Here is a 20,313-nt window from a genome sequence, read left to right on the forward strand (position 1 = left end):
GGCTCTGTTGTTGAATCTCCCACGACCTCTGCCTCTAAAGCCTCCTCTTCCTCTTCCTCTACCTTCAGATGAGATTTTCAAGACATGTTCTTCTTCTGCCACTCCTCCTCCCATTCGTTGTTCATGAACTAGAAGACTGCTTTGAAGCTCATCCAAGGTCAGCTTATCGAGATTACTTGATTCCTCAATTGAACACACCACATAGTTAAACTTCATTGTCAGAGATCGCAAGATTTTCTCCGAGATACTGTTCTCACTTAGCGCATCTCCATACGCTCTCATCTTCTTTGCTATTGCAAGGGTCCTTGCAAAATAGCTATTCACGTTCTCTCCATCTCGCATCTGTAGGATCTCGTACTCCTTACGCAAGGCTTGGAGTTGTGCCTGCTTCACCTTTGTTGATCCTTCAAACTTCTGTTTCATGCTCTCCCAGATTTGTTTGCTTGTATCCGTGTTGAGGATTGTGTCAAGAATGTCTCTATCGATGGATTGATAGAGAAAATTCTTGAGTTTCAGATCCTTCAGCTTCTGTTCCTCAATCACCTTATGTTGCGCCTCAGTAGGGACGACCCCGTCAACCTCACTGATCCCATTCTCTATGAGATCCCAATACTCCTTCGAACGAATGAAATTCTCCATCAAACGTGCCCAATGATCATAGTGACCATCGAACTTTGGAATAGCTGGAACCACGAACCCTTTCGCACTGTTACTGCTATCTCCCATCGGAATTTCGTTCTCTCTCTCTGCTCTCAACAACTCAGGTCTCGTTAGTGATGAGCGCTCTGATACCAAATCTTAAAAGACGATTGTAAAAGATTGATCAAAGCTTTTCTGATTGATACTTGAAAGAGAATACAACTTGCTCCTTATATACGGAGACTTCAACTACTGGAAACACAAAACAACTAACTCCAAAGAAATAGCAAAACACAACTGAACACAACCCATGACTCGTTCTAGTCCACGACTCACGACTCTGCTCCTACAAACTCGGTTTGAATTATTCTTGCTTTGACCACTTCAAACCCAACAAGTTTGGCCGTGGATTTTGAGATTGGAAATATTGAAGAACATCTTTTAGTTTCTCTTCTCAACGTTAACGCCGTCATGTCTTCTCAGAGTCCTGAACGAAAAAGATCCTATCAAGTCTGGCCCGGCAAAAATGTAAGCTTTTTTTTTTTTTTTTGTGATGATTTCACACAAAGTTTACATTTTTATGCCAAATTGTTAGAATCTTAGCAATGAGCCAAATGCTCAGAATTGCTCTGTGCTCTAGACTTTGAATAACATAAAGTTTTTAAGATTCTTTCTATTAAGTTTTAACCTTTTAGTTTAGATTCTGTCTATATGCAATCATCATAGTCTGAAGTGGATTGTTTCTACTGTTATTGGTGTTTCAGAAATTCTACTGTGGGGGAAGATTAGTGTTTGGTCCAGATGCATCTTCGCTTCTTTTGACCATATGTATGATAGGAGGGCCAGCTATCACTTTCTGTATCAGGATGGCTTTTTTGATTAGACGTCGTCACCCTTTGTTTCATTCTCAGATTTTGATTGGTGCAATTCTTCTCACATTCATGGTATCAAAGCATTTTTACTCTTTACTTTACTTTGTAAGAGAGATTATACCTAGAGCCAAACTCTTACGTCTTCCTTTTAATGCAGGATTTCACTTTTCTCTTCTTGACATCATCGAGAGACCCCGGGATTATCCCAAGGAACAAAGAAGTGCCTGAGTCAGAGATTCCTGATGTTGTCACCCAATCTACAGAATGGGTGAGTAACAAATTAGTAAATGTGAAATTACCTCGGACTAAAGATGTAATGGTGAATGGCTTCACCGTCAAAGTGAAGTTCTGTGATACATGTCTCCTATACCGTCCTCCACGTGCCTTTCACTGCTCTATCTGCAACAACTGTGTCCAAAGGTTTGATCATCACTGTCCATGGGTAGGTCAGTGCATCGCCTTGGTAAGTCTTACTGGAAATTCTTTTCTCACTTCCAAAGACAAATAGCTGAATAAGATCTGTGAGTGTTGATATGTTTATCTACGGGCTTCTTTGCAGCGTAACTATCCATTCTTCGTCTGTTTCTTATCTTGTTCAAACCTCCTCTGCATCTACGTCTTTGTCTTCTCATGGATCAGTATGCTTAAAGTCCATGGGGACTTCTATGTTGTCCTTGCTGATGACTTAATATTAGGTGTTCTTGGTCTTTACTGCTTTGTTTCCGTCTGGTTTGTGTGGACTTAGTGTATTCCACTTCTACCTAATCTGCACCAACCAGGCAAGTTTCTTCAGCTTTTTTGCAACAAGTGAACTGGATTTTGTAGTTTCCATGTAGCTAGTCTGATTCTTTTGTTATGTGTGCAGACGACCTGTGAGAATTTTCGGTACCATTACGACAAGAAGGAAAACCCTTACCGAAAGTGGATCTTAGAGAACTTTAAGGAGCTGTTTTTTGCAAAGATCCCACCACCTTTGATCAATTTCAGAGATTGGGCACCTGAAGAAGAAGACGATGTGGAGGTCGGATCCATCACATCTAAGCTAAGCAGAACCATGGGTCCTCAAAACACGAAAATGAGCAGTGGTAAGCTTGGAGTACGGTAACAACAGTGGTGGATATCAAGAAGATTTCAAGTGAGGATGAAGGCGCCACGGCGATTGGTTTGGTTTAGCAAGAACCAGCGAATATAAGGAGAAACTCGAGCGTGGATTTGAGATCAAGATAGAGTAAAGAAAAGGACAAACATGTGTAAATTTAATTCTTTAATTCAAAGCCATGTAGCTCTCTCTGTCTTTACTCGTCGATAAGATTTTTTTTTTATAACTCTTTCGCATTTAGAATAGGAATTAGGAAAATTGGTGTATATAGCGGTTTCTTGCATTACGGAAAAATTTAAACTTGGTGTGTATTTCATTGTCTCCAACTTTCTTTTATAAACGGTGACCTTCGCTGCAGGTTTGAGTTTGACGTTACCTGGTGGTCACATGAGTTCTGCTCTAGAGTTAGGCATGGCTGCATTGGTCAATGGGTTGAATTCTAAGGTATTTCTGTTGTTCAACAACATTGCAATGTGCACTTCTGTGGTAACTAATTAACTATAATGCTCTTCTGTTAAAGAAAGCTATTCAACTAGCTTTACCAGCTTCTGTTAACGGCTCTCGTGCCAATGACGATAGCCTCTGTGGCTAGAGTTACTCTTGTGGTGAGCGATCTCCTATGGTTTTCCCGTCTTATATTAGCCATAGATTCAGCCTTCTTGGTATAGTCCTGATGCTACTTATCATTCCTTACGCTTTTTCGTCTACAAAACAAGGCTTTCTCCGACACATCTTCTACTTTCCTTATTTCTCCGACACATCTTATTTCTTCTACTTAGGCTAAGTAACTTAGCAAAGACACACAATCAACATGACTGGTTGTAACTTTTCTTACCGTTGTGATCCAAATTTCCATTTTTCTTTTTGCAGCATAATTGCAAAAATAGGAAACAATCGAAAATTTCCTTTTTTTCTATTGAAAAACGTTTGCTTATAAAATACAAAGTTACTCACGCATCTCTTCTTTTTTGAGAAGTATAAATTCCCCATTTTCGATACGAAAACAAAAGAAGCCTGCGAATGTCTTAAGGATAGGATCGAGACCGTGTAGCAGATGAGATGATCCAAAACGAGATTGAAATAAGCCGATGTTCTATGCAGAAGATTCATCCGTAAGATTGATTAGGGTTAATGAAAGCGACGACCAGTGCAGCAGCAGGTTTCGTGGATGTCACGACAACTAGTCAACTACACAATATTGCAGTGAAGAAGGCTCGCGTCTGGCCTTGGCCATGGGCTTTCCTTTGACGGCCCAACTGAAGTCCAACCAGGTATAGTACTTTCTTAATTATTTTATATATAAAGATTTTGATTTCTTTTTCTTGTTTTTTTTTTCAATCAAATTTTCGATTTTCTGATTTAAAACAAAATTTAAAGAATGTTTCAAATATTTTAAAAGTAATATTTATATTTACCTATATTTAATTACACAATATGTTTTTATTTAAAGTAAATGTAAGTCTTAAATTTTAATATGTTCAAAACAAATCCAACTGAGCATTCAGCTCTTAAGATTTTATTTTTAGTCCGCTAGAGGTGTAACAAGCTCAACATGTTTTTATGTATTTATCAATTTAATTTTAAAGTTTGTAAAATAATGTTTTAAGTATAGTGTTTAATTTAACTAAGCAATTGAAACCATGATTTTGGAGTATTTTATAAGATTTAGGAAATTTGGAATTTTTATAGATTTTAGGAAAGTTAATATGATTTATTGTAGAATTCTTTCAAATTCCACTTTTAAAGTAATGAGATTTGGATTCATGTATTTTTAACTAAGGAAATCCTCTCAATTCCTCTCAAATCATTAAAAATTAAATCTACAAACTATTTTCAATAACAGTGGATTGTAAAGTATACTTTAAAATTCAATAACACTGGATTTCATTAGAGCTTTTAAAAATCTATGATTGAATAACATAGAATTTATAAGATTTTTACAAATCACTTAAAATATCATTTTGAATACACCCTCCTAAAAATTTTAATATAAAAATATTTTAATTTTAATATGTTCAAACCAAAATTTAACATCTTTTTCGTTAGAATTTTATTCAGTATCATCTTTTGAATGAATATTGTTTTAAGTTACTGATTAATGGGATTTTCAGCATATATCCATTTGCTTTAAACGTTTCTAATATTCCCATAGGCTGCTCTCTCCTCTTTTATGACTTCTGGATGTAGAGTTTTATAAAAATGAAAATAATGAGAAGAAGAAAAAACACAAAACGATGGAAAGAAATCTATCAATGTGTGAGGGCACGTTTAATTGAGAGATGATTTGACTTGCCCTTCAAACCAGCTCATTGTTTGCAACTTTTGCATCATTCTAGTTATATTTTTATCCCTTCTATTTCTTTTAGTTGGCCGACCAATGATATATATAACAAATACTTTAAAAATACTAATAAATCTATCTATAGGATTAACAAGAAAATTTATTCCTTATTAGTTCTTAAAAACAAACAAACAAACATGAAACATACATGCTTGCTTATTCGCATAATCACTTTTTCGTAATTACATACAATGTCCCCATTAACTCCTCTTCCTGTCTAAATTATTCGGTTATGATAAGCGAATAAAAAAAAAAAAATTATTACCCCCCAAAAAAAGGAAAAAACAGAGAAAAGGGATCGCGCAATTTTGCAAATCAGCGATATAATTTCTTGTGTGGGATTCGTTCGAGTGAGACTCTGAGAGAGAGAGAGAGACGACAGCTTCCATTTTTTCTGTCTCTCTTCTCCTTCTCGAACTACAATCAAATTCGAGTGTTGGGGTGTAAATTACGAATCTTTTTTTGTCGGAAGAAAAAAAAAAAAAAATTATTTCCGTTTCTGGGGTTTTCTTCTTGATATTGATCTTTTTCTCTGATCTGATCATCATTGTGTATGGATTCTCAGATGGGTTTCTAATTCTAGGGTTTATTGCAAAAATTTCTTTACTTTTGGAGCTTCTCTGTTTTTGTATTTTTTTTTCTCTCTCTCTCTCAACCTCAGTTATGGCTTGGAATGAGACCAAACTCAAGAGGCTTTATCAAGTTTGGAGGGGAAGCAATGTAAGTTCTGAAATTAATGTTTCATTCACTTTTGCTTTTTGTTTGCTTTTCTGGAGAAGATTGGATTGATCACATAAGTTTTTGGGCATGAATAACATCGCCACTTCCTTTTGATTCAATTTTTTTTTCCTTTGAGTCCAAGTCATTAGCATTTCAGACTCTTGAGTCTTTCGATTTTGTCCACTTTAGTAATTAAACGAGAAAGAATCAAAACATTCTTGTTTCTAACTTTCACCTTCCGTGGACTCACGATCTTTTCAGACTCTTTTGAGTCTTATTCATTCTCTGATTAGTTGTATCTTGAGTCTTGATCGTTCATATATGGAAGAACTATGTTTATGCTTTTTGGATTATAAGCTGACTTTGATTTTCCCCTTTTTTGTGTTCTTCAGAAATTTCTATGTGGCGGGAGGTTAATCTTTGGTCCAGATGCATCATCTCTATATCTATCAACCATCTTGATCCTAGGTCCCGCTGTGATGTTCTTTGTCAAAATGTACATGAAAATGGCTGATCCTCTTACCAAGAACCCAAATATTTGTATTCCAATCCTCTCCGTGTCTTGGATACTCACCATTCTGGTATGTCTTCTGCTTTCAAAACTCTCTAGATGTCTTTTATGTCTTTTTTTAAAAAGTGCTTTCTGAAACTGAAGTGTCAATAGTTTAAAACTTCAGGTTATATTTTTCCTATTGATGACGTCTAGTAGAGATCCTGGAATTGTGCCAAGAAGTTTAAGGCCACCGGAATCAGATGACGCACCGGATTCAACTACTCCGTCCATGGAATGGGTTAGCGGTAGAACCCCAAATATAAGATTACCAAGGGTCAAAGATGTAACTGTTAATGGACATACAGTAAAAGTGAAGTTCTGTGACACTTGTTTGCTTTACCGTCCACCTCGAGCTTCTCATTGTTCCATTTGCAACAACTGTGTCCAGAGATTTGATCATCACTGTCCTTGGGTTGGCCAATGCATTGGAGTGGTAAGTTTACTAAATGATTTTGCTCTACATTGGCTTACATAGGTTCGATGTGTTTTGAATTTGTTTTGTGATTCTGTTGCAGCGAAATTACCGATTCTTCTTCATGTTCATATCAACATCAACCACTCTGTGCATATATGTGTTTGTGTTTTCTTGGTTGAACATATTTCAAAGACATACGGATGAGAAGATTAGCATCTGGAAAGCTATATCCAAAGATGTTCTATCGGATATTCTCATAGTTTACTGCTTCATTACCGTTTGGTTTGTCGGAGGACTCACAATATTTCATTCCTATCTCATCTGCACTAACCAGGTATGTGATTAGAAAGATCTATGCTTTATATTCCAATCTTTGCAAGTCTTGTTTCTTTCTCTGTTTTTGTTTTAAGTGTTTAAATCTGTTTTGTGCAGACTACTTATGAGAATTTCCGATACCGTTATGATAAGAAAGAGAATCCATACAACAAGGGAGTTTTAGGGAACATATGGGAAATATTTTTGTCTAAGATCCCTCCATCAATGAACAAGTTTAGGTCATTTGTGAAGGAAGAAGATTACATGATGATGGTTGAGACTCCTACTTCAAACCTAGGTGAAAGTCTTGTTAGCTCCAAGGAGAAGATCGATATAGAAATGGGAGGAGGAAAGATTGTTGATGAGAGTGGGAAGAGCTACTCACTCCCTGAGATTCTCCGGAATCTAAACTATGAAGATCTCGAGGATGATTGTGAGGAAGATGACTTGAAGGCTAAGGATCATCACCACCACCATCACCATCAACATAATACTAATGAAGGAATCATCCCTTCTTTTAACCCGTTTTTCACAAATGAGAATGGTAGTAGTAACAAAGATGAGAGAAGTGGAGAAGAAGAAGAATCAGGAAGATCTTCAAGTGATGATGGAAAACGCGGTCGAGTCTCCATTGAAGATGAAGAGAAAGTTGAAGGGTATGAACGAAATTGGAATACAGATAAAGGTATGAATATAAACGCAGGATCTGAAGATGGAACAAGCTCTCCTCAATCCACTTCTCCAATGCTTCGTAAATAGAGGTAATTTAAGCTTTACCTCTGTGTTAGCTTGCTTTTGAAGAAACCGTTCTTAGCCTTATAAAGCTTTTTTATACCTCTTTTTTCGTACTTGCTAGAGAAGGACTTGAAGCTGGAGAGAAATGGGAGATTTGTGCTTTTATAATTCTTTTAATTGTGTTTCATATAATTGTGGGAAGCAAACAAAATCCAAGAAATAACAATCATTTTAGGACTTGTGAGTTTGAGCTTCTAGATTTTTCATTTTTATTTCTCAGATTTTTAGTTGTATTTATATATATATATATATATATATATATATAACCAGAGAATGGCTCATCTGGAAAAATCACCAGCATCACATATTTTTTTCTCTTTTTTTTGTTTTTCCTTATAAAAAAGATTTGGACCACGACTTGTAACGTATACTGTTGTCGGAATTATTTTTCTCTTATTTTATTGGTTGATTTTCATTTTTTTTTACATCCATATTATATTAATTATCAATCACATATTTTCATAAAAAAATGCTCTATTAATATATTATCAAGAAGACAATGCAAAATCAAGAGACACCAATAATTTTTCGCCACGTGTCTGGCTCCCACATCAGAGTTCAGATTTTCACTGGATGAGATTCTCTCAGTTATAAAACACCACAGCCTCATCTTCTTCCTCTAGCTGCTTTGCTCTCTATCTCACTCTCTCTCGTTCTTCTTTGCTTCTGCAACTCATAGTCAATGGCAGCTGAAATGGCTTTGGTGAAACCCATCTCCAAATTCACATCCCCAAAGCTCTCAAACCCGAGCAAGTACCTCTCAGGGCGACGTTTCTCCACCGTGATCAGAATGTCAGCTACTTCCTCGCCGCCTCCTCCGGCCACCGCCACCTCGAAGTCCAAGAAGGGTACGAAGAAAGAGATTCAGGAGTCTCTTCTTACTCCGAGGTTCTACACGACTGATTTCGAGGAGATGGAACAGCTTTTCAACACGGAGATCAACAAGAACCTTAACCAGGAAGAGTTCGTTGCTCTGCTTCAAGAGTTCAAGACCGATTACAATCAGACGCATTTCGTGAGGAACAAGGAGTTTAAAGAAGCTGCTGACAAGTTGCAGGGACCTCTCCGACAGATCTTTGTTGAGTTCCTTGAACGGTCTTGTACTGCTGAGTTCTCTGGTTTCCTCCTTTACAAGGAACTTGGTAGAAGACTCAAGGTGAGATTTTAAGAATATATTTACGATTCACTTTTTATGATTTTTCTAGTGCTGTTTCTTGTCTAAGTTATGCTGATTAGATGGAATTAGAGGCACATATGAGACTTGATGTTGTTTCATTGGTTCATTATATTGGTTTGATGTGTGATTACGTTGCAGAAAACAAACCCTGTTGTGGCTGAGATCTTCTCTCTTATGTCCAGAGATGAAGCAAGACATGCCGGGTAAAATCTCTTAACAACAAGAACCTCTCTTTTATCTGAGTGTTTGTTCTTGAATTGGTTATTTGAATGATAAAACATTTCTTTTGCAGGTTCTTGAACAAGGGTTTGTCTGATTTCAACTTGGCTCTTGATTTGGGTTTCCTGACAAAGGCAAGGAAGTACACTTTCTTCAAACCAAAATTCATCTTCTACGCCACTTACTTATCCGAGAAGATCGGGTACTGGAGATACATCACAATCTACAGACACCTCAAGGAGAACCCTGAGTTCCAGTGTTACCCAATCTTCAAGTACTTTGAGAACTGGTGTCAAGACGAGAACCGTCATGGAGATTTCTTCTCTGCTTTAATGAAAGCTCAGCCTCAGTTCCTCAATGACTGGCAAGCTAAGCTCTGGTCTCGCTTCTTCTGCCTCTCGGTAATTTAAACTAAACTCTCTTTAATTCTCAACTTCAGATGTGTTTTTGCACATTAGCTTAACTAGTAAGAGGATTGGCTTTGCAGGTTTATGTGACAATGTACCTCAATGATTGTCAAAGAACTAACTTCTACGAGGGTATCGGGTTAAACACAAAGGAGTTCGATATGCATGTCATCATCGAGGTAATGGGAACTCAACAAGAAGATTAATATTAAAGCTGTGTTATGTGCCCCCTTTTCTGAAAATGTTGTTACTTTGTTTCAGACAAACCGAACCACGGCAAGAATATTCCCGGCGGTGCTGGATGTTGAGAACCCTGAGTTCAAGAGGAAATTGGATAGAATGGTTGTGAGCTATGAGAAGCTACTGGCTGTAGGACAAACCGATGATCCTTCCTTCATCAAGACCCTTAAGCGGATTCCTTTGGTTGCTTCTTTAGCCTCTGAGATCTTGGCTGCTTATCTCATGCCTCCTGTTGAGTCTGGTTCTGTTGATTTCGCCGAGTTTGAGCCTAATCTTGTCTATTAGTAGCAGCAATGTCAAGTCTTGAGTTTACGGCTGGTTTCTTGATTCCTTGTAATTGAATGATCAAAACTGAGAAACATCTTTTTTTTTTTTGCAATAAACCAAATACTTTTGCTGCATATATATGATCAGATTGCACAATGGATTCACCAAAATTCAGATTTTATAAAACAGGTTGATACAGCTGAGTTTGCTACACACAAAACACAATACCCGAGTAACAACGGAACACAATCCCACCCTCTATGTATTGTGTGGAGGAGATTTATCCAAAGAGGAGGATTAAATATGAAAGCTGAGCTCCATTCCTCATTCAGATTTAGCCTTAGGTTTCTCTTGTTCTTCAGTCAGAGGCTTGAACACAACGTTGAAGAACCACACCGCGAGCAATGTAGCCTTCACAGGCCCAAGCCAATACACAAGTAAATGCTCTTTTGTTATATGCTCACCGCGTGCATAAGCCCATCCCATAACCTGAAAAGATTCACACAAAAAGCAAAAAACAATCAAACAAAAGATCAGTTTCTAGTGAAATCACAATCACAAGACTATCTTTTTGTTTTTGAATACATACAGCTGCAGGGTTCATGCATCCGCCGGTAAGATCAGAGCCAAGGATATGTAGAGTTAACTTAGCAAGACTACCAATCCAAGTCTTCATAAAGAAACTCCCAGGGATTTTTCTTGTGAGTCCCATTGAGAGCATTACAATGAAAAATGTTAGTATCCCTTCTGTTAAAGCACCGTGATGAATTGCTACGTTTAGTTTAGGTCCTTTCCCAATCTCAGGGAAAACGTGAATCACATGCTTAACCGCAAGGATTGATCCTATTACCTGAAAACAAAAACACAAACCAGAGTTTCACATAAAAATATGATCTTTGATCACACAACAAGTCTTTATATGATTGGGAACAACCCAGATAGATCCATCACCAAAATCCTAAAAAATTTGGTGTAATTTGACATTTTACAGCAACACACAAACCCTAATCTAATGTCAGAAGTATAATGAGGAATTGAGGGATTCATCACTGAGACTTGTCCCTAACGAAAAGAGTCAATTTTTAATTCAGGTAAATAAAAACAGAAGTCAATGAAACAAAACCTCGACGGGGATTCGAACGACGACAGTGAAGATGAAATGGCCGAAGCCACCGGAGACACCAGAAGCCAAAGCGGTCAAAGGATTATAAAGTCCACCTTTGCTGACTTTTTGAAGGAAGGCAAAAACGAACATGGAAATGATTGAGAAGAGATATCGAACGATCTCACCGGTCGCATCGCTCCGGCTAAACCCGAGAACTCCATGGACTAATATGTTGACTAGAACTCCTGCCCATATCCACATGAACGACAATACCAGATCAGACACCACTAAACCGAGTCGACCCATTTTTCTCTTTCTCGATTCCAACGATGAGAACCAGATTCTCTCAGAAGGAAAGGAAACGAACAAAAAAAAAGTAAGCTTTTTTATGATCTGAGTTGGGATTTTGGGAATATTGAGGACCGTTGAAGAGAAAGAAAAAAAAAAGGTATCGAGATTTATTATTATGATTGGCTCTAAAGCGGCTGATGAATTTAGCATAAATTTGACGCTAGAGACATTGTTTTGGTGTTGCGGTAATGTGATGGATGAGTCAGCTTCCGACATTAAAGGTTTTGGCTTTGTCGTGTGATGAGATTAAACCAATAGAGAAAGTGATACGTTTACTACTGAATAAAGTATTTAACTTCCACAGTAAAAAAACATTTCAAATTAGAATTAGTTAAAGGTTTTGGCTTTGTTCGTGATGAGAGAGATTAGTGTTTCTAAGTGCGTATTACGGAATTGATTACAAAAAAGGCTCTGTCATCGTTTCCAATTTGAGTTCATCTGCTGCGACGGAAGTTTCTATTCTTCATCTTCGGATTCCGGTGATTTGTCGTCTTCGGCGAGTGTCGAGTCCCCCTTATAGCTGTTCCTATACAGTAACACTACTAATCGTCGCGTCTTCCTCCTCGCCAGGAAAAGATATGACCTTTTGATCCTTTCAAGCTTTGGGTTGTAACTTTTGTCTCTCTTCTATCGTTTAGGGAGTTTGAAGCTTCAGCATTGGGGATGGATCTTATTCCTTTTGTGAATAAATTGTTAGAGGTGAAGCAATGAGCTTAAACTGTTCGATAAAATGACTCAGTGAGTTGGAGTTTCAGTTATCTCTGTTTCTGATTATAGCTCTTAGTGAGTCTCTTGGTTAAATTGATAAATGATTACATTTTCTCTTTTTATTAAAGTTTATTTTGAAGAAACTATGTCTGTTTATGAGAGGAAAGCTCGGAAAATGCTAAGAATAGAAAAATTTGAGTCTTGCTTGTTTCTCTAAATTTGAAGGCTTTCAGTGGTTTGAGGAGATGATCAACGGTTTCTAGCTTCTTTGAACGACATAATTAGTTATGAAGGATTGACAAGAAAAGATGAAATGTCGGAGAATTTTTTTGATCCCTTCAACTCTTTTGGCCATTGGTTTTTCTCTCTCTCTGATTCTTTGTTTGGTTTTGATGATCGTTCTGATCAGCATTCACTCCGAAAATGTTGCAATCTTAAAAGACAAAATAAACATTCTTTTTTCGGTATGATTCAATGACATGGAAACAGGATGTCACAAAGTAAAGTTCATTGCAGATCTCTTCATGCTACTTTTGATTGAATGGTTTTAGGTTTACAGTTTGTTTTCCTTCCGCACAGAGTTCATGATTTTCTCTTGTGTATGTTTACATCTATAGGATTGTTGTTTAGACAAGAGAAGATATGTTTCTGAGGGTATGTTCTAGGATACACATATAGGTATTTAGAAAAAAAATTGTTATATTAGTTTAAGAAAATGAGCAAGGAACAAAGTTGTGTTCTGAAGGCTTGGGAGGTGACCGTAAGAAAGACCCAACAAGCAAAGAAGCGTGCAAACAGCATCTTTGGGACGGTATCTGTAGCTCCGCAGACAGATGATGATACTACTACTACGACTGACGATATTGATGATGATAGCATCACTATCAGAAGTAGCATAGGTGAATTGTACCATGCAGAGAGAGTACTTCCTAATGGAGACTATTATACAGGGCAATGGTATGATAGTTTTCCTCACGGGCATGGGAAGTATCTTTGGACAGATGGTTGTATGTACATTGGTGACTGGTATAACGGGAAGACTATGGGAAGAGGGAAGTTCGGGTGGCCTTCTGGTGCTTCATATGAAGGGGAATTCAAAAGCGGATACATGGATGGTGTTGGCCTTTACACAGGTCCTAGTGGAGATACTTATAAAGGTCAGTGGGTGATGAACCTGAAACATGGCCATGGAATCAAGCGTTTCGCGAATGGAGATGTGTATGATGGTGAATGGAGGAGGGGTTTGCAAGAATCCCACGGAAAGTATCAGTGGAGAGATGGGAGCTATTACATTGGGGAATGGAAGAACGCTATGATCTGTGGCAAAGGTACCTTTATTTGGACGGATGGGAATAGATACGACGGATTTTGGGATGATGGTTTACCTAGAGGAAACGGGACTTTCAAATGGGCTGATGGGAGTTTCTACGTTGGTCATTGGTCTAATGATCCGGAAGAAATGAACGGTACTTATTATCCATCTGGAGACGAAGGGAATCCTGAGTGGGATCCTAAAGACGTGTTTAATAATCTGAGTGAGTACAAAATCTGCAGTGGAGAAAGAGTTCCTGTGTTGCCTTCACAGAAAAAGCTATCTGTTTGGAACTCTTCCAAACGTGTAGAGAAACCGAGGAGGATGTCTGTTGACGGGAGGGTAAGTGTGGGTGTAGATAGAGCGTTTGAGAAGATGAATATGTGGGGAACCGAAAGCGGAGAAGGCGCTGCTGATATTGATTCCACCACGAGGAGGGACTTGGATGCTGAAATGATGAGACTAGAGGCCGAAGGCTTCATACAGAGCCTGAGACCGACCCCTGCACCTATGAGATTGCCGAGGGCAGGGAGGAAGCAAGGCGAAACAATATCTAAAGGCCACCGGAATTACGAGCTTATGCTTAATCTACAGCTTGGAATCAGGTAAATATACCAGTTTGCCGCCCTCAGTTATACAATTTGAAGATTTGTTGATGTATAATCGCTCATGTTTAATGGATTTGCTGACGCAGACATGCTGTTGGGAAACAAGCTCCGGTTGTGTCTCTTGATCTTAAGCATTCAGCTTTTGATCCAAAGGAGAAGGTATGGACAAGATTTCCACCAGAAGGAACCAAATACACACCTCCTCATCAATCTAGTGAATTCAAATGGAAAGACTATTGCCCATTAGTTTTTAGGTGAGAACAATTAAACTAGGCTCTACATATTTCTCTTCACTACTTAAGTCTCACACTATGTTATGCTAATTTATCTATCTTCAGGAGCTTGAGGAAGCTATTCAAGGTAGACCCAGCTGATTACATGTTATCGATCTGCGGGAATGATGCCCTTCGGGAGCTATCATCCCCTGGTAAAAGTGGAAGCTTTTTCTACTTGACAAACGATGATCGTTACATGATAAAGACAATGAAGAAATCTGAAACTAAAGTAAGTTTTGTTTTTAAAGTTACCAGATTAAAATTGTGTGGCTGCTATGAAATTATATAATGCAGGTGCTTCTGAGGATGCTTGCAGCATATTACAACCATGTTCGAGCATTTGAGAACACTTTGGTCATTAGATTTTACGGTCTCCACTGTGTGAAGTTGACTGGACCAATCCAAAAGAAGGTAAGAATTGAGAACAATGCTAAATAGAAAAGAAACTGGTACTTGGAGTTTGATTGAATTCATCTCCTTTCTGCCAAAACATTGCAGGTGCGGTTTGTCATTATGGGAAATCTATTTTGTTCTGAGTACTCCATCCACAGACGCTTTGATTTGAAAGGATCTTCTCTTGGCCGTACAACCGATAAACCTGAATCAGAAATCAATTCAAATACAATCTTGAAAGATCTTGATCTGAATTTCATTTTTAGACTACAGAAAGCTTGGTTCCAAGAATTCATCAGGTTAGTGATTCATTCATTAATCAATCTCTTTCCATTGACCTTTTTCATTGTTATTTATTATGCTGATTGTGTTTCTGTTCAGGCAAGTTGACAAAGACTGTGAGTTCTTAGAACAGGAGAGAATAATGGATTACAGTCTTCTGGTTGGGATTCATTTCAGAGAAGCATCAGTCGCTGGAGAGCTGATTCCTTCTGGTGCTCGCACGCCCATTGGTTCGCACTTCTAACAAAAACCAAATAGGCAAATATCATTTCTATACTTTAGTAGCCGTGAAGCAAATATGTTTTCTTTCGCTACTGCAGGTGAATTTGAAGACGAAACAGCACCTCGTCTATCTAGAGCAGACGTGGATCAGCTTCTATCTGATCCTACAAGGTAAACACAAAAACAAATTGAACTCAATACCTAGAAAGCAATCTCTTGCTTTCCAGTCCAATAATAAATCGGTTTGTTGTTGCAGGTGGGCTAGTATCAGACTTGGAGGCAACATGCCGGCTCGAGCAGAGAGGACAATGAGGAGAAGCGACTGTGAGTTCCAGCTAGTTGGTGAACCAACAGGAGAGTACTACGAGGTTGTTATGATCTTTGGAATCATAGACATTCTTCAAGACTATGACATCAGCAAGAAACTCGAACACGCTTACAAGAGCATCCAGTACGATCCTACTTCAATCTCAGCCGTCGATCCAAGACTATACTCGAGACGTTTCCGTGATTTCATCTTCAAGGTCTTCACTGAGGATAATTAAAAACAAGTCTCCTCTGTTTCTAGTCTCCTCACGTTTTCTTGTGGCTCAAGAAAGAAGGGCTTAGGTACATTATTACACTTCTACTCTTCTCTTATGATTTAAAAATGTTCTGATTTTATAATAAACTATGTAACAACAGTTGACATCTGTAGCAGTGAATAATTTTTCTTCTATTTATATTGTTTTGTTCTGATTCGTTACTTCACGAATATACACTTCAATCAAGAAACCAAAAACAACTCGACTATGCTTTGGTCAAGATTGAGTGTTAGATTTATAAGAAAAGAACAACTAAAAACAAACGAGAACAAATGGATAAAAAATACACCACATGAATTGTTTTTGGTTGTTTTACACCAATTGCGAAGAGTCTAGCGAGTTTTCATATTTCTCGTACAAGTACAACATCCTTTCGCTTAACTCCTCGCAATTGATCTTGTGATAATCATCCACCTTCTCTACTTGAAGATGCAAAGTATAGAAGAGCCTTTCTCCTTGAGATCTTGAAGATGAAATATCCACAAGAACAAACCCATCTTCTTCTAAACCACTCACAACATTAGATATCGAAAAGTTATGAGTCTTGGACGATGAGATTTGGACCATCACTTCATTTTCTTCAAGCCTAGCCGCGGAAACCGTTGAGAGATAACTCGCGACCGCCTTTGGTTGCTGCTTATTGTATTGCTCAAAGTCTCTTTGACCTGATACTCGTACCAAAAGTTCTTCCTTCTTTTGTATAAGCTTCTTTACTTGTCGTTGCAGCTCTGGTATGTACTTCAAGCTCCTCGAAACCGTTTCAGGGATACTTGGCTTCTTCTGCAAGAAAAAGAACAAGAAAAACAAAAAGGTTAATTCGATTTTCTTCTTTTATATATATGGTATGGATGCGTAGACAAGAAATATTATTAGATTTGACACTTCAAAATAATGTAATGGACATGACCTAATCGAACGTATCAAGCCAGTAATTGGTAATTGGATGTGAGTTATGACAGAGTCTGATGACATGTTGGAGCAGCTACTTACCGATTGATCTGAGGCCGGAAGACATGAACGGAGAGATGAGAACAAAGAGTTGATCTTCTTGCGACGGTCACGTTCACTAGCATTGTGATTTAGCTTCTTGACCACGATCGGATTGTTGTCTATCTCATTTCCCTCTGATGAAACAGATACTCCCAGGCTGTTCTGATGATGAGTTACTCCATAAGTCTGAGGTACCGGAAAATCAAGAAATGGACCGTTAGTGAGGTTATCTCCGGCACCGTAATAGCTTTCGTATTTCGACGGCCAACCGAAGTTCGGGAACAATGGAGAAGGGGCTAATGCACACATTTTTTTGCTTTATATCAAGGACAAGTTATTGATTCTGTTTTTGTCTTGAAGCTGTTTTGGTCGAAATAATATTGTCTTCTGATTATATATATGCGGATGAAGGACTAACGAAACAAATCTCTGTTGTTAAATAATGATCATATAATACGTGTATGTATTCGCTATATGATCAAAATACTATATGATTATGTGTTGAATTCGAGTAACATACTATAAAGAGAAATATTTAGGTCTCAATAGGGCATAGGTTGGCACGTGCCAGAGCCTATGTTCCACGCATGAACTAGGTCCAGTCACAAGTTGGACATATTGTATAAGAATCAAAAACGAATATTACATGTATTAACACTATAGTCAAACTTGTTCTTTACATATTGGAAGATGACTCAGGCTAGTAGAATGTTGAAGGCACGTGGTAATCAGGTGGAAAATGGTTTGGGCGTCTTTGTTTCCCCTTTCCATACATTTCTTATGTTGTAAGCATACACATAAGCATTTTCATGTTGTAAGCATATACATAAGCATTTCAAATTTAATACGTTTTATCTTAGATAAACTTAGCCTGGTTATTAAATTTAAGCCCACAACGACGATAAAGTCATTTTATATACTAATGTCAACTTGATGCCAGTTATGTCTAAACTAAAATAAGTTCTTCTGATTTAGTTGTTCTTTCAAGAACGGATCAATATTCCAAAATTGTAGATGAGAATCAGTGAGGCTTCCAAGATTCGTTTCGTGACCCTCATCTCTAAACTGTATTAATAATCTCCGACAGCTACAGTTATCATCCTGGAAATTTCATATTTTAATTTTTGAGATACCTCATATATTTGTTAACCAAGCCAAATAAACCAATACATTTTTTTGTACAAAACCAAAATAAACCAAATTTAAAGATTTATTTCTTTCAAAACCAAAACCAAAATCAGTGGATAACCATGAACTTCTTTCATTTATCATGTATTCTAATGATTCTACTTAACTCTTTAGATGTCAGGACATTCTATTAGTTTAATAAGTGCAAATTTCCTCACTTGCACATTCTTCTATATATATTAGAGCCCAAAATTTAGTATATAATGTATTTAGACTCTTTACTATAATGTTGCCCACAATTCATGATATTAGTAATTTAGTAGTACGTAGTTGTAATAAAATACCCTATTTTGACTTTTCTCATTTGATCACCAAATCACCACTAACTCTTCAATGGTACATAAATAACAAATAGTATAAGGCAAAAAGGTTTAGGAACCAAAAATATATTTATACTAGTTTCTTGTATTCTTGAATCTTGAATAGAGTAGACAAATATTAAAATTTACAGCTCTCACATGAATCGTAGTAATCAATCAGTCTACTCAAAGCATGTCATAATCGATCACTGACTTCGACCGAAAAAAACCGAAACAAGTCGACTACAACGCTTTGACTTCAAGAATGTTATGTTTTGAGAAGAAAAGAACGACATAACTAAAATGAAACAAGAACAAATCATCATCTTAATGAGTTTCCACATTCCTCATACAAGTACAACATCCTCTGACTTAACTCTTCACAAATAAGCTCGTAATTTTCAATCTTGTCCACTTGTAGATGCAAAGTGTAGAAAAGCCTTTCCCCTTGGGACCTTAAAGAGGACATATCCACAAGAACAAACCCATCTTCTTCTAACCCGCTTAACACGTTAGATATTGGAAAGTTATGAATCTTGGACGATGAGATTTGGACCATCACTTCGTTGTCTCCAAGCCTAGTCGCAGAAACGGTCGAGACATAACTCGCGACCGCCTTTGGTTGCGGCTTAACGTAACCTTCAATGTTTATTTGACCTGATACTTGCATCAAGAGCTCTTCCTTGTTTTTAATTAGCTTCTTCACTTGATCTTGCAGTTCTGGTATGTACTTCAAGCTTCGAGAAACCGTTGCAGGAATGCTTAGCTTCTTCTGCAAGAAAGTAAAGAAAAAAGGGTTAACTAGGTATCCTTCTCCTAAATTGTATAGATGCATAAATGTAACGGGCCTAAACAATGAGTCAGACTAATTATTTCAAATTGGTTTTAGATGGAACTGATTCACGTAAGACAAATCAGAGTAGCTACTTACCGATTGATCAGAGGCTGGAAGACATGAACGGAGAGATGAGAACAAAGAGTTGATCTTCTTACGACGGTCACGCTCACTGGCATTGTGATTAAGCTTCTTGATCACAACCGGATTGTTGTCTATCTCATTTCCCTCCGACGAAACAGAACCCCCAAAGCTGTTCTGATTATGAGCCACCGCCGTAACCTCTCCATAAGTCTCCTCCGGTACCGGAAAATCAAGAAACCCGCCGTTGTTGAGGTTATCTCCGGCTAGGTAGTAGCTGTTGTACTCTCCCGTTGATGGCCACCCAAAGTTTGGGAACAGTGGAGGTACTAATGCACACATTTTTGCTATATAAGGACAAGTTTTATAGATTCTGTTTTCTCTTGAAGCTTGGAAGCTGTTTTGGTTGGGATTGTTCTGAACTTAGGTGGTATATTAATTGCCCATCGTATATATAATGCGGATAATACAATTAAATAAATCAATCTCTCGAGTATAAATTATACAACACAAATTTTTAAAGTTATACTAAAAAAAGATATATATGCATCTGATAAGGACGTAGGTCTACACATGCCAAAGCTTACGTTCCACGGGTGAACTAGGTCCAAGTCACCATTAAAAATTAAAGAAGCATAATTATATGTATTAATAAGACACTCAAATGTAATAAAGATTAGAGTTTACATAGTGTAAGATGACTCAGCTGTAAGAAATCGTGGGAGGCGCGTGGGCATCAGCTATAGTGTAAGATGACTCAGCTGTAAGAAATCGTGGGAGGCGCGTGGGAATCAGCTTCAGGCGTCTTCGTCGTCCCAAACACTTAGGATGTTGTAAGCATATACATAAGCAATTCTCATGTTGTAAGCATATACATAAGCATTTTATTTATTTGTTGACCTCCAAAAAAAAAAAGAAAGGCATCTACATTGATTACAACTATATTATATAAATGTTAGCCTCGTTGATTTAACATAATTAACAACGGTCGGTGAACTTCAGGTCATCTCTATCTAATCAT

General features: G+C 37.6%; 6 protein-coding genes and 1 pseudogene across 8 annotated transcripts; 4 read left to right on the forward strand and 3 right to left on the reverse strand.

Annotated features, from left to right (window-relative positions):
- LOC104781588 overlaps nt 1-2,967 on the forward strand; it is a 6,360-nt pseudogene extending 3,393 nt beyond the window's left edge.
- On the forward strand, nt 5,117-8,150 carry LOC104781589 (probable protein S-acyltransferase 4). 3 transcript variants are annotated; one of them, XM_010506302.2, is made up of 6 exons: nt 5,117-5,671; nt 6,064-6,252; nt 6,349-6,657; nt 6,740-6,973; nt 7,072-7,715; nt 7,811-8,150. In XM_010506302.2, the coding sequence occupies exons 1-5, from the start codon at nt 5,615-5,617 to the stop codon at nt 7,711-7,713; spliced, it is 1,431 nt and encodes a 476-aa protein (XP_010504604.1). In that variant the 5' UTR covers nt 5,117-5,614; the 3' UTR covers nt 7,714-7,715; nt 7,811-8,150. The 3 variants fall into 3 exon arrangements, with proteins under 3 accessions (XP_010504604.1, XP_019100373.1, XP_010504605.1); XM_019244828.1 differs by having other exon boundaries at nt 5,615-5,671; nt 7,816-8,150; XM_010506303.1 differs by lacking the exon at nt 5,117-5,671 and having other exon boundaries at nt 6,160-6,252; nt 6,336-6,657.
- On the forward strand, nt 8,363-10,166 carry LOC104781590 (magnesium-protoporphyrin IX monomethyl ester [oxidative] cyclase, chloroplastic-like). The gene is made up of 5 exons (XM_010506304.2): nt 8,363-8,905; nt 9,065-9,129; nt 9,219-9,546; nt 9,633-9,731; nt 9,814-10,166. The coding sequence occupies exons 1-5, from the start codon at nt 8,432-8,434 to the stop codon at nt 10,075-10,077; spliced, it is 1,230 nt and encodes a 409-aa protein (XP_010504606.1). The 5' UTR covers nt 8,363-8,431; the 3' UTR covers nt 10,078-10,166.
- On the reverse strand, nt 10,220-11,696 carry LOC104781591 (probable aquaporin SIP2-1). The gene is made up of 3 exons (XM_010506305.2): nt 11,183-11,696; nt 10,649-10,909; nt 10,220-10,548 (listed from the first exon to the last, which is right to left on the reverse strand). Exons 1-3 carry the CDS (start codon nt 11,663-11,665, stop codon nt 10,384-10,386), a joined length of 909 nt encoding a protein of 302 aa, XP_010504607.2. The 5' UTR covers nt 11,666-11,696; the 3' UTR covers nt 10,220-10,383.
- Nucleotides 11,742-16,051, forward strand: LOC104781592 (phosphatidylinositol 4-phosphate 5-kinase 4-like). The gene is made up of 8 exons (XM_010506306.1): nt 11,742-14,140; nt 14,230-14,397; nt 14,482-14,647; nt 14,713-14,829; nt 14,917-15,110; nt 15,193-15,323; nt 15,414-15,486; nt 15,572-16,051. Exons 1-8 carry the CDS (start codon nt 12,939-12,941, stop codon nt 15,858-15,860), a joined length of 2,340 nt encoding a protein of 779 aa, XP_010504608.1. The 5' UTR covers nt 11,742-12,938; the 3' UTR covers nt 15,861-16,051.
- LOC104781594 (transcription factor ORG2-like) lies at nt 16,166-17,233 on the reverse strand. The gene is made up of 2 exons (XM_010506308.1): nt 16,890-17,233; nt 16,166-16,679 (listed from the first exon to the last, which is right to left on the reverse strand). Exons 1-2 carry the CDS (start codon nt 17,196-17,198, stop codon nt 16,212-16,214), a joined length of 777 nt encoding a protein of 258 aa, XP_010504610.1. The 5' UTR covers nt 17,199-17,233; the 3' UTR covers nt 16,166-16,211.
- Nucleotides 18,502-19,699, reverse strand: LOC104781595 (transcription factor ORG3). The gene is made up of 2 exons (XM_010506309.2): nt 19,308-19,699; nt 18,502-19,148 (listed from the first exon to the last, which is right to left on the reverse strand). Exons 1-2 carry the CDS (start codon nt 19,632-19,634, stop codon nt 18,699-18,701), a joined length of 777 nt encoding a protein of 258 aa, XP_010504611.1. The 5' UTR covers nt 19,635-19,699; the 3' UTR covers nt 18,502-18,698.

Source organism: Camelina sativa, chromosome 4 (assembly GCF_000633955.1).
Source record: "Camelina sativa cultivar DH55 chromosome 4, Cs, whole genome shotgun sequence".
NCBI lineage: Eukaryota > Viridiplantae > Streptophyta > Magnoliopsida > Brassicales > Brassicaceae > Camelina > Camelina sativa.